The sequence below is a fragment of the Berghia stephanieae genome, chromosome 3 (genome assembly GCF_034508935.2).
Source record: "Berghia stephanieae isolate SIO BIC M18660-M18661 chromosome 3, UCSD_Bste_1.3, whole genome shotgun sequence".
Taxonomy (NCBI): Eukaryota; Metazoa; Mollusca; class Gastropoda; order Nudibranchia; family Aeolidiidae; genus Berghia; species Berghia stephanieae.
Genome location: NC_088362.1, coordinates 67,634,390 through 67,651,464, shown reverse-complemented (window position 1 = coordinate 67,651,464; position 17,075 = coordinate 67,634,390). Strand labels below are relative to the sequence as shown.

General features: G+C 34.9%; 1 protein-coding gene across 2 annotated transcripts in view; it reads left to right on the top strand.

Annotated features, from left to right (window-relative positions):
* Positions 1-15,015, top strand: part of LOC144968268 (hsp90 co-chaperone Cdc37-like) — a 41,310-nt gene extending 26,295 nt beyond the window's left edge. For both annotated transcript variants that reach the window (XM_078906455.1, XM_078906456.1), the window contains exons 5-11: positions 6,099-6,149; positions 6,797-6,859; positions 7,154-7,312; positions 8,058-8,173; positions 8,969-9,089; positions 9,437-9,505; positions 10,193-15,015. In XM_078906455.1, coding sequence (XP_078762581.1) covers positions 6,099-6,149; positions 6,797-6,859; positions 7,154-7,312; positions 8,058-8,173; positions 8,969-9,089; positions 9,437-9,505; positions 10,193-10,411 — 798 coding nt within the window. In that variant the 3' untranslated portion in view covers positions 10,412-15,015. The remainder of the gene's footprint in view (positions 1-6,098; positions 6,150-6,796; positions 6,860-7,153; positions 7,313-8,057; positions 8,174-8,968; positions 9,090-9,436; positions 9,506-10,192) is intronic.
* Positions 15,016-17,075: the final 2,060 nt, after the last annotated feature.

The following is a 17,075-nucleotide window of genomic DNA, read 5'->3' as shown; positions in this document are numbered from 1 at the left end:
ACTGAGAAGAACTTTGACATATAGTAGAGACATGGCTCTCACAGTCTGGAAATGACCCAGTTGCAAAGGTAATGACACCCCGTGGGTACCGATTTGGATCGTATCCAAGGAAAGATCAGCGAGTGGGTGGGATTGGCGCATTTTATATAACAAAATTAACTAATCATGTGGAAATCCTCGAAATGTGCTGCAAAACATGGAGGCCATTGATCTTAGACTATCCCTCCAGAATGCAAGATACAAGATCAACTGCATCTACTGACCGCCAGCAAACAAGAAAAACAGAATAAAATTGCACGATGTTAGGAAAGAAATCAACGAGATGTTAACATTGCAACACACGCATCCTGGCCATTCAATTATACTCTGTGACTTTAATTTTCATTTCGACGTCACAGGCACCACTAAATTGCATGAGTCATTATTGGAGAAAAACATTTACCAGATCGTAACAATGCCAAGCCACTGGGCTGGTCATATTCAAGATTGGGTAATCGTGGAAAATTCAGAGTCCCAAAAAACCAACGCCATTGTCGATTATCTCCTCTTTTTGGGCTACACCCTAATTTCTTTCAATCTTGACATTTCAAAACCATGCCAAGAAACCACCACCACATCAAAGGGATTAATTTGGACAATTTCAGGGGCGATTTAGAAACAATACTTACTCACAATTCAATGATTTCTCCAGACCAGTGAATAGTTGTCTCATCGAAACGCTTGACAAACATGTGCCATTCCATACAAGGACCGTCACCAATCGCAAGTATGATCCGTGGTATACGTCAGACGTTAAAGAAGCTAAAACGGTTTCGGAGAGCAGAAAGACTGCTGAAAACATCAGGTCTTAGGATTCATCGTGAATTATTCAAGAACGCATTTCATGCCTGGAAGACAACAATAAAAAAGGCAAAGACCACGTATTTTCTTTCAAAATTCGTAACTTCTAAATCTTACAAACAATTATTTAACATCTGCAATGATCTACTTGGACGTGAAAGATACACTTCATTACTATCTACAACAAATCAAAGAGACTTGCCAAAAAAATTTGTCAACTTTTTTCAAGATAAAATCCTTAACATTCATACAGAACTAGATTGGCATGAACCATTTTTTGATACAGATACATTCTGTGGTACCCCTTTAGACAAGTTCCACCCAGTTTCATCTAGTTTTATAAAAGATTTGATAAAAAAAAGCCCCCATTAAATCCTGCGACCTTGATCCCTTACCACAGACCTGCCAACCGGTACGATTTCCTGAATTTTAGTATGATTTTTGGACCCAAGTACAATTGTAAAGGAATATAGCACGATTTTATTTTATTTTTTGGGCAGGGGGGATAATTATTTTTTTTTTCTCAAGCGTGATTGATGTTGAAAATTATACAATTGATGTAATGATACCTACATACATCAACTGTTAACAGTGTTTCTGTATTATGCACCATATTCTATACTATAATTATCATTTCAGTCAGTTATATGATGCTGATTTTCACGACTATTTTCTCATACCATTTTGGGGATTTGCATAGAATTATGCATATATAAGCTTATTTTATACTTTAAATGGCCTCTGGACACAATAAAACTTTAGCTACTCGTGAAATAGAAAATTTAAAGTGAAAATTAGATTAAACTAACATTTTTGACAATGAAGCCTTCATTCAAATTTTTTATTGCTAATAAGGTTAAACAAAAATGGATTATTTCCCTTTACAATAACTAGACCTGTAAATTCTCAGTCAATTAACTGAAATCAGCGGGTGGTTGGATGGGAGCATCACCCTTGAATCATATACCTATGATGTTCGCATGGGTGTACGATCCGATAGTGATGTCGTTTCTTCTTCTCTTTACTAGCCTATCCTGCTTCTTTGGTTTGTGATTGTATTTTTGACAGGGGATATTTTTTTTTCTGTAAATCTTCTGCCTGTTTGTTCTTGGTTATTTATAATTTAGCTTATGGCATCTTTAGGTTATGATTTTGATTTACATTTGTACTATTTTTGTTAGATTGCTTGTTTTTTTGTTTCAGCGGTCTCTCATATAACCTCAATTGTGTTGGAAGAGACCTAAAGCAACAAACAAACAATGATGTTTCATCGGAAACAAAGAAGACGGCTGTTTTTCTTAGTGTTGTGGGATCTAACACATACGACCTTTTGAAAAGCATTCTTTCACCGGAGAAACCAGCAGAAAAATCGTATGATCAACTAACAACGACGTTATTGAATCATCTCTGTCCAAAACCTCTCGTGATTTATGAAAGATTAAAATTTTTACAACGGAAAACAAGGTCAACATGAATCGATTGCTGACTACATCGCATCACTTCGACGTCTTATTCAGCACTGTGATTTCAAACAGTTCCTGGAGGACACCTTACGGGATAAATTTGTCTGCGGGCTGAGAAGCGTAAGGATTCAACAAAAGCTCCTACAAATTGAGGATTTAACACTGAAACAGGCAATTGAAATTGCTCAAACAATGGAAAGTGCAGAACTCAACGCTTTTCAGTTGCATGAGCAATTCGCCAAAGTCAACGTAGTCCACAAAACCGTACAACAAGGACCCAAACACGGGAAAAGCAACAAAAGCAACAACAACAACAACAATGATAGGAGACGGACAGAATCAAAATGCTACAGGTGTGGCTATATTATTCACACACCAGACAAGTGTAAGTTCAAGACGTACACTTGCAATACTTGTAATCGGAAGGGTCACTTATCAAAAGTCTGTCGGAACTCACAGGAGAGGTCATCGGGTTCACGACAAAACGAATCAAACATGATATTCACTGATTCCATCTCCGAGCACAATAAAGACACTTTCGTTTTCGCCAACAACCGAGATGAAGATCAAAATAATGCCTTTCATTGTTCGCTGGAAGTAAATGGTACCCCCGTGAAAATGGAAACTGACACAGGATCAAGTGTTACAATTATTCCCTTCTCTGTGTTTAAACGTAAGTTTCAGGAAGTCAAATTACAACCCTGTTCGGAAACATTGAAAACATTTAATGGAACAACTATTCCACTCAAAGGAGAAGTTATTGTAAATGTAATGGTTCCTTCTACCGGCGAAACAGAAAAACTTCCACTCATTGTCGCAAATGTACCGCATGAACATGTCATTCTAGGAAGAGATTGGATTTCTAAACTAAAAATTCAGATTTCCAATACTTTTCATGTTCATAACTCATTGGACAACATATTAGAAAAACACAAACAACTTTTTACAACTGAGTTGGGAGAACTGAAATGGGTGAGGGTAAAAATTACTACGAAAGAAATAGCGGAAGCAACCCGAAAGGACTTGATATTGTCGAAAGTTCTGCATTTCACTCTGGATGGTTGGCCTAACAAAATCAACGATGAAAGATTGAAACCTTTCTATCATCGAAAAGAAGAAATAACCTTAGATTCCAATGTTTTACAGCGGGGACTGAGAGTTATAATTCCAGAGAAATTCAGAAAACGGATACTGATGGAATTACATGAGGGTCACCATGGAATAGTCAAATCAAAAGCATTGTCTAGAAGTTACATATGCTGGCCAAATATTGATAAAGACATTGAGGAAATGGTTCAAAACTGCAAAAGTTGCTCTATGGGGAAAAATATTCCACCGAAAGCACCTGTCTTAACATGGACATTCCCTTCAAAACCATGGGAAAGACTCCATCTGGATTTTGCAGAATTTGAAAACGAGCATTACTTTATTCTAATAGATGCATATTCAAAGTGGCCAGAAATTTTCCCAATGAACAAAACGAAGGCTCAACATACTGCTGATGTGTTGTGACATATATTTGCAATGCATGGATTACCAACAACCGTCGTGACCGACAATGGACCTCCTTTCACTTTGAGGGAGTTGAACGAATTTTTGAGAATGAATGGAATTCGGCACGTAACATCACAACCGTATCAACCGGCAACGAATGGATCAGCGGAGCGACTGGTGCAAACTTTCAAATGTCTTATGAAAGTCAACACTGGCAATTGGACCAGACAACAAAAATTAGCCAAAGTGTTGCTGCAGATCAGATCAACGCCTCACGCTTTGACGGATAAAAGTCCAGCCGAAATGCTGTTTAAAAGGAAATTGCGCATTCGACTGAGAGCGTCAACAAAAATCAATGGCATCAAATATCAAAATTCGTTCTTTCGTTCCAGGAGACAACGTCATTGTCAGAAATCATCGACATGGTTTTGATAAATGGTCTGATGGAATTGTTTTACAACGACTTGGACCAGTTAGCTATTCGGTGCAGGTAAATGGAGCAGTTTGTCACTGCCATATTAATCAGTTGAATAGTTCTCATGGATGTGATGAAAGTGAAAATTCTCTATTGGATATAGCAGAAAATTCGAAAACGGATTACTTATCTGACATGGATGACCAAGTGGATTTATCAGCAACTATTGTTAATTCACCTCAACAGAACTGAAATGAGCGTCTACAAATACCAGCTGATACAGCAGAGCGACGCTACCCCCTTAGAATCAGACGACTAGTTAGAAGATTAGTTTTTTAATTATATAATGTACGTCATATCAATGTTAAATACACGAATGACAGTTTGAGTGAATGTTTTCTGAATTAAAGAATTTTATATTTTAAGAGAAATCAATTAAATGATTTTAAAAATTAGAAGGGGAGGAATGTTGTGAATGAAAGTTACTGTATTCAAGTATCGTAACTTGTATCGTCCATCTGATGTAGTATCGTTCACAACTAGCGTCTGTTCAAGTTACTACCTTGTTGAGAGTCATTCTGTATCCAACCGTCATCCTGTACACATGTATCTTTTGTTATGTTGTTTAATAAAGGTTCTTTACTGTAACAATTTGGTTTGTTGATTCTTGGAATAATACGTCTTATTAATTAATGATCTAAGAACACAACAATATGCAGCCCCTTTCTAGTGTGATAGCCAGATTCAATCTGAGTTATCATTTTTATACAGATGATCCGCAAATTTATGATTCAGTACCCCTAAGTAATTTATAATTCTTAATACAATGAATTTTGAGCTGTTTTAATGAGATTAAATCTTGGGTGCACCATAACAAGTTAAAATTAAATGATAGTGAAACAGAGATTTTAATGTGTGGAAGGCCGAGTATCCTTAAACAAGCAAATAAATCACCTATTACTTTCGGACATAGCACAATAGAATTTTCAAATAAAGCAAAAAACCTTGGCATCATCATTGATAAAGATCTTTCCATGACAAGCCACGTGAATAATACCATACAATCTATGTTCATAGAAATGTAAAAAATAAGCAAAATTCGTCATTTAATACCGAAGCATATAGCAAAACTTTTAATTAATTCCCTTGTTTTATCTAAATTGGACTATTTTATCTCCCTTTGGGTGAATTTAGCTAAAGACAAAATGAGTAAACTTCAGGTTACTCAAAATAATGCAACTGTGGAAAAAAGAGTTGCCTATAAGATTTGTACTGTTGTCTATAAATCCTTGAGCACTAACAGTCCTTCCTATATTAAAGACCTTCTAAACATATATGTTCCCAATAGAAACTTGAGGTCAAGCAATGACCAATCAATCCTTGTCAAACCTAAGCCATTGCGTTAAATAGACGAACAAGCTTTTCAATTTTCAGCCCCCCATTTTTGGAACTCTCTCCCATCAGACGTGATATGCTCGGATTTGTTGACAACTTTTAAATCTCGCTTAAAGTTTTATCTTTTTACGTCATAATGTTGCAATACTATTATCATATTCTGTTGTTAAATTGAATTCGTATCACTTTTCCATCAAACTTGTTTTACTGTAATATGTTTTGTTTTATATCACTGTTAAGCGTTTAGAGCCTGTGACAACGGGGTAAAGCACTATATAAATGCCATTTATTATATTATATATTAATTGTAATTTTAAGCTTAGATGAACTCTATGAATTATGCAAAAACACCCTATCTTGTCTTTTCTAGATTTTGAGGTATTTCAATTCGTATCAGGTAATGATAAAGACTCAATTTTAATACCCAAAGACTGGTTTTGATTTTTAGTTTTGTTTGGTAATAAACCTGTATTCATTTTTTTTCATTTCAGCTGACACCCCTCAATGTTGACACATTGACCAAAGAGGGAAAGTCAAGAACGGTAATTACTTCACTTTTGAATTCACGTTATTTAATCTCAGCCTGATACATATTTTATCAAAATGAGTGAAGCATGTCAGACATTTTCAAAATGTCTACGTTGAGAAACTTCTGCAGTGTTTATCTCCAGTACCCTCATTTTTAGACACGCTTAGACTCTTGAAAAGAAGATGGAAATAAGAAAATTTCCTCTTTCTTCTTCCCAAGAGCTGCAGAGCACTTCTGGTGTAGTGTATTGCATGTTTTACATTTTGGATCAAAACTTAACAAATGTCAACACTATTTACATAGTTTACTACATCAGCTGGCAAAGAACTCTACAGGCAGTTAGTTGATTTTTAAAAAAAAAATAGCCAACAGGTATTTTTAAGTCCTGGAACATCTTGTCAAACATATCATATTGTTTTGTTTAATTATCTTCTTTATGTAGGTTTATGATTACATTTAACCTAAATTCCAAATATGGGTTTGTATTTCAATTAATTTTCTGCTTTTTGTTTTCAGATTACCTGCTTTGAACACAATCATTTATTGTTTGAATTAATGTTACCTTGTGTAACATAAAAACATTCAGCAAAAAGACTTTATCACTTTATCTACTTATTATTCAATTTATGATAATTTTTTTTTCTCTTTCTTTTTAAACAGTTGATAAATAAGGCACCGCCACCTCCAAAAGAACTAACAGATGAGGAGAAAATTGAAAAACAGGTGACAAATGATATAATGACTGAATAGTTTCATTACATTAGACATTAGTTCTCCAGTTGACAGCGTTTACATTATTTATTGTATTTTTTTTATTATTTTTTTTTTTTTAAAGTATGCTGAAAAATTCTCAAAATTGGAATAATTTTACTATCTTGCAAATATTTAAGAAATCACAAAATTTACTTCTCTCTGTTATTTTCAAGCAACCTTTTAGCTGTGTGGCTACATGCAGTGTTTTTGGCTAGAATGTGATTATTCTTGACTTTTGATTATCATGTGTGCTTCCTTAAACAGGAAAGTTTCACCAAGAAATACAAGGACGACATCAGAAAATATGGCATGCTTCGAAAGTGGGATGACAGCAAAGAATTTCTCACGGCTAATAATCATTTGGTCTGTGAAGAAACAGCCAATTACTTAGTCATCTGGTGTATTGATCTGGAGGTTGAGGAGGTGAGTTTTTACTAATATATTCAAAATGTGAAAGAAGCAGTTGCTCTGTAGAGACGTCAGACCTGATCTCAAGCTTACAGGAATATGTGGATAAAGTCTCTGTCTCAAAATCCTGCCAAACATCAATAACAAACTTTTTCAAAAAGCAATTCGAGAGGTATCACTATCCCACCTCCTTTTTATACGAATATCCCCTTTTCTTATTTTCCTTTTTATTTTTTTTCATTTTAAATGAAATAAAGATGAAGCAAGAACCTGAATGAAAGATGAATATGTCATGATTCGAATCTATGCTGTATTTTGTATTAAGTGTGAATGTGAGAGTATGGGTGGAAAAAGAAAAAACAAAACAAAATAATGATATGGTTACCAAGAGGCCCTTTATTCAATAACTTTATTTTAGGGACAACAATCCATGATAAAGATTAAATGAGCAAATTCCTTAAATAGTTACCGCAATTGAAAAACATCTCAAAACGGGAATTTGCTTTAAACCAAAATGTCTTTAAATCGAACTGGTTTAGAAGGTCCCCAAAATTTCGGTTTAATGTAATTTTACTGTATTTTGATTTGATGCAGCATCTATGTGGATATAAAAGGATTCTCACTCCTAATTTGCAGAGAACACATGCTGCAATAGTTCCTGGAGAAGACAAATGGTGCTTGCTTTTTTGTTTATCATGCATATTCTGAAGATTAATTTTACTAATTGAATAATAAAATATATATTTATCTTGTGCTCCAGAAACACAGCCTGATGGGCCACGTCAGTCACCAGTGTATTGTCATGCAATTTATTTTAGAACTGGCTAAAAACCTCAAGACAGATCCACGCAGTTGTGTAAGCGCCTTTTTCTCTAGGTATGACATTTTAGTTTTAGTTTTACCTAATACTTTATTTTAAACTGTTTTTTTCTGTTGCGTCTGTTGATACATGAGTATTACTTGTTAGTATGTGATTCAGTCAAATGCTAGCAAGTCAATTATAGCTTTAACCAGTACGCTGTCATAAGTTTGTTTGTTTGGGATGATGGTCTGGTTGAAGCATTGGATTAATTTTGTCCAGGGGGTCCCTGAGTTCAATAGATTATCATTATTCCTTTTTGGAACGCATATGTGGTGGCATCTTATGATTGCACATGAAAGGACATTATAATAATAATGAAATTTATTTATATTGCTCCCATCCTCTATACAATAAAGCTGTGGGCACATAAATTATGACATTTTTTTTTTTTTGGTTGAAAAACCAAGTATAATGTTAATTCCTAATAAGTTAGTATGGGTAAGGGGATGATCACTTTTGCTGTATCCTGCAAAAGGCGTCAACAAACGCTATTGTGATGTCAATAGCAATCATATAATTGTGTGGTAGCCTAACAAAACTAATTGGAAAATGGGAAAATTTCTATATAAAATGTGGGGTACATTTTTGAAGTATTTTTTTATTAAAGGCAGAACATCTGTGCACAATGGTTTCATTCCCCATAGAAGTACCAATTGTTGCGGAGAGGGAGTCTTTTGGAGAGTGACAACATGGAATTCTAATTTTAAACAAGGATAGCAAAATGCTTTTTCCTTTTATTATTTGTAATGAATTATTTCTCTTGATGTTTATATTATGATAATGTCAATTTTTTATCCATATTCTTCAAGGATTAAGTTGGGAGAGAAACAGTATATGGATGCTTTTAATGACGAGCTAACTTCATTTAGGGAACGCATTCAGGGAAGAGCAAAAGTTCGAATTGAAGAAGCTATGAAGGAATATGAAGAGGTAATGGTAATTTGTCCTTTGTTTTAGTTTCAAATTTGGTACTAACACATGCAAGATATTTTAACATGTCGTACACTACTGTGGTTTGTATGTGTTTACTCTAATTTGAAGTTGCCCATGCCTATGGAAGGACAAATGTCAAAATTGGATGTACTAGTTTGATAAAGAGGCATAAAAGCTTTTTTTTTTTAAGTTTTAAAATGTGAAAAATGCTCTACAGTTTATTAAGTAAGCAGAAAAAAACAAATAGTTTTAAAGACGAATCAGTTCGTTCAGCTTATTACATCTGTCATGCTATGAAGATGTGAATTCAGAATGATGTCTGTTAATGAATACAATTTTTGCAGGAAGAGCGACAGAAGCGTCTTGGTCCTGGAGGGCTTGACCCGATGGAAGTGATGGAATCTTTACCTGAGGTAGGCATTTTCTGTTTTTGCCTTGTGTGGTGTAATATTCTACGTAAAAATAAAACACCATCATCACCCAAGATCCTTCTATTAAATATGTAATTTAATGACTCCTCAACACAGTTCAAAACAATTGATACTTGATCAGTGCACGATGCTGTTGATATATCCGTTTAATAACAGGTAAAGTTATAGGAGTCTTGTTTGGTATGGTTATAGATCTATTATGGTTGCTATGTCATCAAATAAAAAAGAGAAGAAAATAAAGGTCTTTAACAATAATTTGGTCAAATTAAGCATTTCATTTACAATTTTTTATGGAGAGTTTTTTTTCCATGAAAGTCAGTAACTGATAAGATGCTGCTCACTAACCTTAAAATTCAACAATTCCAGTTTGAGCCATTTACTGAAAAGCGTCCATTTGTCAAATGACAGCAAAGATTTTGCTGCCATCTGTAGCTACGAAAAGTTGTCTGTATCTTTACATCTTTCTCTCTTTCCTTGATCATACAAGTGAATTTTCTTGTTATCAAAAAGGAAAACGAGGTTTTTGTAATGAGAGGAACATGAGGTTTTAGTTTGTAATGAGAGGAACATTGCAAATTGATTTTATGATTCACTGCCGTGTATATGTCATTGTTTCTATTTTTCATCACTTTAACCTGTTGACCATAGTTATTTCATTGTAATTCTCAGAAATTGAAGAACTGTTTTGAAAGCCAAAATATTTCACTGCTACAAGCTACAGTAGCTGAGATGGACCAGCAAGAGGCTGCCTACCACATAAAAAGATGTGTTGACTCTGGTTTATGGGTACCGGGAGGTGGGGATGAAGGTGGAGAGGAAGGAACAAAAGAGGATACAGGTGCTACAGAGAAGAAAGAAGAGGAGGAAGTCTATGAACAAGTTAATTAGATACCTGTCAAATCTTTTGTAAATGCAGAATTGTAAAGTATATCATCATCATTAAACTCAATCATCAATGTACAGAGCTGTATCATCCTCATCATGATTTCATTTAAACAAATAATTGCAGACCTGTCATGTGGGGAGAAAAAAAAAGAAATCTGAATTTACACATGTTTTGGTCAGAAATCTCTTACCTCATATTATCCAATTGTCAAATATTCTTTGAACTCTCAGGCTCAAGGCTTTGAAAAGTGTATCATCTTCCATTATGGAGAAGTATGATCCATTATGTAAAAATGAGATTGATATATTCGGGGTTTTTTTCTCTCTTTTTTTTTTTTTTTCTTTTCTTTTTCTTCTTCTAAATTCTCTGGCAGGTCTCTCAGTGTTCCAGATATTTTAATTGTAGAACTGTTTGCAGTCATTGACTCTGACTGTAAATGTGATTATCTTTCACACAGCGAAATAAGCTCTCATCAACACTTGCAGGCTTGTTTTATGTGCAGCTTGAACCATAGAGTTAAATGTTGAGTCTATAATATAACTTAATGTTTGAATGAGATATTTGCTTTCAGCATGATTATCTTCAGGTTTAGTCCAGATGTTGACTTTGTAAAAAAAAAAAAGATGATTTGTTATTTCAATCAAGGCTTGATTTGAACATAGCCAGCCAGTGATCATAAAATTATGTAATTTGGATTGAATGATGTTTATGTAATTTGGAATGAATGATGCATATTGTAATTTGGAATGAATGATGCGTATTGTAATTTGGATTGAATGATGCATAATGTAATTTGGATTGAATGATGCATATTAGATGGTGTTTTAAGATGGTTATCAGTTCATGATGACATTTAATGCAATGTAAATTTGTCTTCAGTCAATATCTCAGTCTCATGATAGATTGGATGCTTTCAATGTTTTCAGTGGATTGAATAAGAGGCCAAAATTTTATTATTATCATTGTTGTTGTTATTCAGTGCTGATGGTTTCCTCAGATCCGCGGAAATCAGCGATTTTGGTGTCAGAGGAGGAATTTCCTCCTTTTAAAAAAATTACATTTTCCCCCAATCAAATGTACTATCAGTGAGAGACTGGATATTGTGTTTTGGAACAAACAGTTATAGAGGTGCTATCAAGTCTTGTTTATACTCTATTTTCCATCTTGAGCTACAGAAGGATGGTTTATCTTTGGCATTATGCAATAATGTCAGATTATACTTGAGGGCCCAATCTTCTACTGTGCCACCATCGCTGATGTTTTTACCCCAAGTGGTGCTATGGCTGTTGAAGTCCTCTATTATGACTAAAGGTTTCTGGTTTAGAAAATCGATATCAGGCCATGTGAACAGGATCAGTTGTGGCTTGTGTACAGAGATGAAGTTCAGGTGTATTCTTCCACCCTCAGCATTTCCATTCCATCCAGTGACAAGTCTTGCCTGTTCAAGATAGTGGACTTTCTTGTGCATATATAGCAGATCTGTGAACTGGATTGCCGTGTGAAATAATCAACATTTTAAAATGAAAATGTGCAAAGTCACCCCAATTTACCGTATTGAACAGGGCCGATTTGTTCATGCAACTTTAGGTATTTAAGCAAACTTTTTTTTCCTGAGAACATGATAACTTTTTGAAATATAGCTCTGAGAAGAGATCATTATTTTCTTTAATCATATAAAAGTGAAAACTGCTTTGCTCTTCGGCCATTTGTTTTTCATTTAAATGATTTTCGTTCAGGTGGCTTTTACTGTTTATACATTTTATTCTTTAACTTTTCAAAGGTCTATCCTTTTACACGTGTTCTTGCTGTTAAGTATTCATTGTATTCATAAATCTCTCTTTTTAGGTTGACTTACTTGTCTTGACTTATACCTCTTGGCGAAGCATAGGGCCTCAACAGCACTCTTCCATCTTCTTCTGTCCTTGGCACAGACCTTTGCCTCACTCCAGGTAAGATTGGAGACACACAAATCTTGGTGAAGTCTGTTTTGGACGACCCCGTTTCCTCTTGCCCTGTGGGTTCCATTCAAGAGCCTGCTTGATTATATTACAGAGCTCTTTCTGCAGGGTATGGCCAACCCATCGCCACTTTCTGTGTCTGACCTGGACATCCATTTGCTCTTGGTTTGTTCTTGTCCAAAGGTCAGTATTTGGCACTTTGTCAATCCATTTCAACTTGAGGGTTTGTTGAAGACAGCGAATGACAAAAGTTTGTATCTTAGCTGATGTGGTCAAGGTTATTCGCCAAGTCTCTGACCCATAGAGCAGGACTGCTTTAACATTGGTGTTAAATATCTAAAGCTTAGTGTTTGTGGATATTCTGGAAGCTTTCCATATTGGCCTCAATATTTCAAAGGCCTTGCATGCTTTCTTGATTCTAGCAATGATGTCTTCATCAGCTCCGCCCGACTGACTGATTTTGCTGCCAATGTATGTAAATTCCCCAACTGGGTGGGGTTCCTGACCTCCCATAGTGGGGCAAGGGGGTACATACTGTGTCTTCTATCCCCTTATAACTGTTTTCCAACATGCTTTCTGTCTTTGTCTTGGAATGAGATTACTTGGTTTTATCCTGGCCCTGGCCGGAGTCCTAGCTCGGAGGGAAACTGTCAAATGCATAGTTATTGTTTTGGGAGATGATGTTTTTTTCCTTGGAAATCATCTCTCTGTTATGTATTATTATAATTGTTATTTTCAATGTATAATGTAAGCATTTGAGTGTATTCCTCTTTGTTGGATTTTGTGCTTGTGTCCGGATGAGACTTATAGGTGATCTCAAACTAAGTACATTGGTGGTATGCTCTTGGAATCTACATCTGATCCCTATTTGTTCCTAGTTCCCCTACGTCTTACTTTTTCTTGGGTGCTTTAATTGTAATTCTATAACTTTTTACTATCCCATTTTCTTCCTTTTTACTGGCGCTGATATAACCTAAATGTGTTGGAAGCGCCGTAAAACCCTTAAAAACAAACAAAACATAAATTCCCCAACATTTTTTATTGCTGTACCAGAGAGGGTGATTAGTGAATCTTGTTTGGCAGTTATGCATAGTAGTTTTGTCTTCTCTTCACTAATCTTGAGACCAACTTCCTGAGCGGTTTTTTTTTTGTAGGTTACCGGGCCAAAATGTGGCAAATAGTGTGTGTTATACCGAATGGCGGTAAAGGTTTAATGAAATTTTGGAGGAGATTCAGATACGGCAATGTTTTTTTTGTTTTTTTTTTACTGAAAATGATGTGATTTGGTTTTTTATTTTTGTTGTTTTATATACTTTATTTTTACTTGTATAGGATTTGATATTGTTTGGTATAAATATGTTATTTGTTTTAGATTATGACCATTGATTGGAGTAAAATGGCTTCCAGTTTATTTATGTGAAATAATGATTTAACATCATTTAAATTTATATGGTACTTGAAAAGCATGGATGTTCTATATTGTTGCCATTAATTTATCAATGTATTTGTGTAACATTTAATAACCGTGTTTCAAGTTAGTTTTTTTTTTTCTTCGTTTTTATGGCTCCCCCCTCCCCCTCCTCAATTTTAACATACCTATAATGGGGTAGCTGCGCCTAGATTTAGAGTGACTATATTATTTTGTATTGAGGTAACTTCCTTTAATGGAAAATAAGGTCCTTTCACAAGACTGAAAATGCTCCAAATCCTCAAAGGCAGAATTATCTCATTTGACAATAACTCCTGCTAAGTGAATTTCCAGAATGTGCATGTGGAGTCTTACCTCGAAGAATGATGAAATAACCAAAATTCCAGACTCTTGTTTGGTTTTCAATAAAATAAATGATATTGCAATTTATTTATACAACGCATGTCCCATACAATATAGCTCTAGGCACACAATATACATGGCATGCAATATATATCATAAAAAAAAATAATAATAATAAATAAAATTACTCTATCATATTATCAACAACATTTAAAGTAAATATGTTATGTGAGGTGACACTACATGATTAATGTAATTAAACCTGTGGTATATTATGAAGATTGCTATCTATTCTTTTTCAACTTTCATTCTTTTGAGTTTTTAAATAAATAAATGCTCAATTGGTCCTTTCTACATACCATCTAAATGTAACAGAAAGATATGACTTTAATTTTCTTTTAAGAACTGCTTCAGAATTAGTAAGGCTAGAGCGCAGATTGAATGACAGAGAATTCCACACTTTTGGAACTGCGCAATATAAGGTTTTGTCTTTTAATTTTGTGTTCCCCCTTTCTGTGGTGCGCAAATGATGATCACACTATCTTAAATTAGAGGATGGGATATAATCATTAATAAAATCCTTCAAATAAAAAGGTGAGCAATCGTTTTAAGAGTTAAAACATAGCATAGTGGAGTTCGTAAAACATTGTGGCTATGTGTTGTCTTTTTAAAAATTCTTCTTTAAAACAATTCCATCACAGCTGCAAATATTTTGTCTACATACTACGTGTGAACACTTTCAAACAGGAGAATATGCTAAGAAATGAGCTTGTTTGTTGTTTTTTTTTCCGTTACATTTCATGTTATGAACTATACGTCTTTTATCACAATTTGTTACAGTGTTAATGAATAAATATTGAATTTTGTTATGAAATCACCTGAACTGGTTTCGTTTTCGTTTTAATAAGGATTAAAGTCAGGTGGGGTTGCTATTATGACCTCTTTTATCCTTCTACATCGAAGGCTAATGTTATTTCTGTGTGGTTTCCCCTCAGAACTACCCATTTAATTTTTAAAAAATTTTAATTCGTAGTTTTTATGGGAAAAAATAGTTACTACATTTAACAGATTTCATAAACTTGTTATTTTGATTCAGCAGATTAGAAATTCTAATCTGCTGATTCAAAATAACAAATTTATGAAATCTGTTAAATGTAGTTAACTTTTTCCATAAAAACTAGTAGAATGATGCCTCAAATCTTATATACATGATACAAGTGCTTTGAATCCAAAATTTGAGTTTAATGTGCTTATGAGGTATTGCAGTTGGAGGCAAAAGTTCGTAGTTCTATGCATTTTGGGTATAGGTAAGCAGATCTAGAGGATTTGCTTGCATCAAGGACTTGACCTAGACTCCTTGCTTAGCATATTTTTTTTTATTGGAAATATTTTTTATTCATGTTACATAATCTTTAATTTATAGATTAAGCGTATATCCAGACCTGCCCAGCTGGGTGGGCAGGGACGAACTTGGTGTCTTCTATCCCCCTGTATAGGTTTTCTAATTGCTTTCTGTCTGTCTTGGAATGTGATTACTTAGTTTTGTGCGGGTGGTTGGATGGGAGCATCACCCTTGAATCATATACCTATGATGTTCGCATGGGTGTACGATCCGATAGTGATGTCGTTTCTTCTTCTCTTTACTAGCCTATCCTGCTTCTTTGGTTTGTGATTGTATTTTTGACAGGGGATATTTTTTTTCCTGTAAATCCTCTGCCTGTTTGTTCTTGGTTATTTATAATTTAGCTTATGATATCTTTAGGTTATGATTTTGATTGACATTTGTACTATTTTTGTTAGATTGCTTGTTTTTTTGTTTCAGCGGTCTCTCATATAACCTCAATTGTGTTGGAAGAGACCTAAAGCAACAAACAAACAAACAAACAAAACTTAGTTTTGTCCTACGTTTCCTATTGGAACCAATTCCCCTTTGTCTTACCTTTTCTTGGGTGCTGTTATTGTAATTCTATAACTTTTTACTATCCCATTTTCTTCCTTTTTACTGGTGCTGATATGACCTTATGTGTTGCAAGTGTCGAAAACCCTTAACCATTAAAAACAAACAGTTTCATCCTGACCCTGGCCGGAGTCCTTGTTAGTTGGTTGGATAGGGTTCCGGACCGCTCGCAATTGGCAGGGAGGCACTTACGGTGTCTTATATCCCCCTATATTATCTGTTTTCCAACATGCTTTCTGTCTTTGTCTTGGAATGAGATTACTTGGTTTTGTCCTGGCCCTGGCTGGGAGGGAAACAGTCAAATGTATAGTTTTGCGAGATGATATTTTTGTCCTGTAAATCACCTCTGTTACTGGGAGGGTTCCTTTGACCTACCATGGTGGGCAGGAGGTCACACTATGTCTTCTATCCCCTATATCTGTTTTCCCGAGTTGCTTTCTTTGTCTTGGAATGGGATTAATTAGTTTTGTCCTAGCCCTGACTATGAGGGAAGCAGTCAAATGTATCGTTATAGTTTTGGGAGATGATATTTTTTTCCCTTGTAAATATCTCTCTATTATGTATTCTGTTAACATTTGAGTGTATTCCTCTTAGTGGGATCCTTGTTGGTGTCTGGATGAGACTTTAAGGTGATCTCAAACTAAGTACATTGATGGTATACTCTTGGAATCTACGTCTGTTCCCTATTTGAACCAATTCCCATTTGTCTTACTTTTTCTTGGGTGCTTTGGTTGTAAATCTAGAATATTTTGACTCTTCCATTTTCTTCTTTTTACTGGCACTGATATGACCTACATGTGTCGCAAGCCTTAAAAACAAACATCTCTCTGTAATAATAATGATAAGGAGGAATTGTCAACCACCAGAAGACAAACACTCCAACCCCACTGGTCCCGGACCAAATCATGGGAGGCTCTTTGGCAAGGGCGAATACCCATTAGCCACCCTCGCTTAGGTAACAGCAAAACAATAGGGAGGTC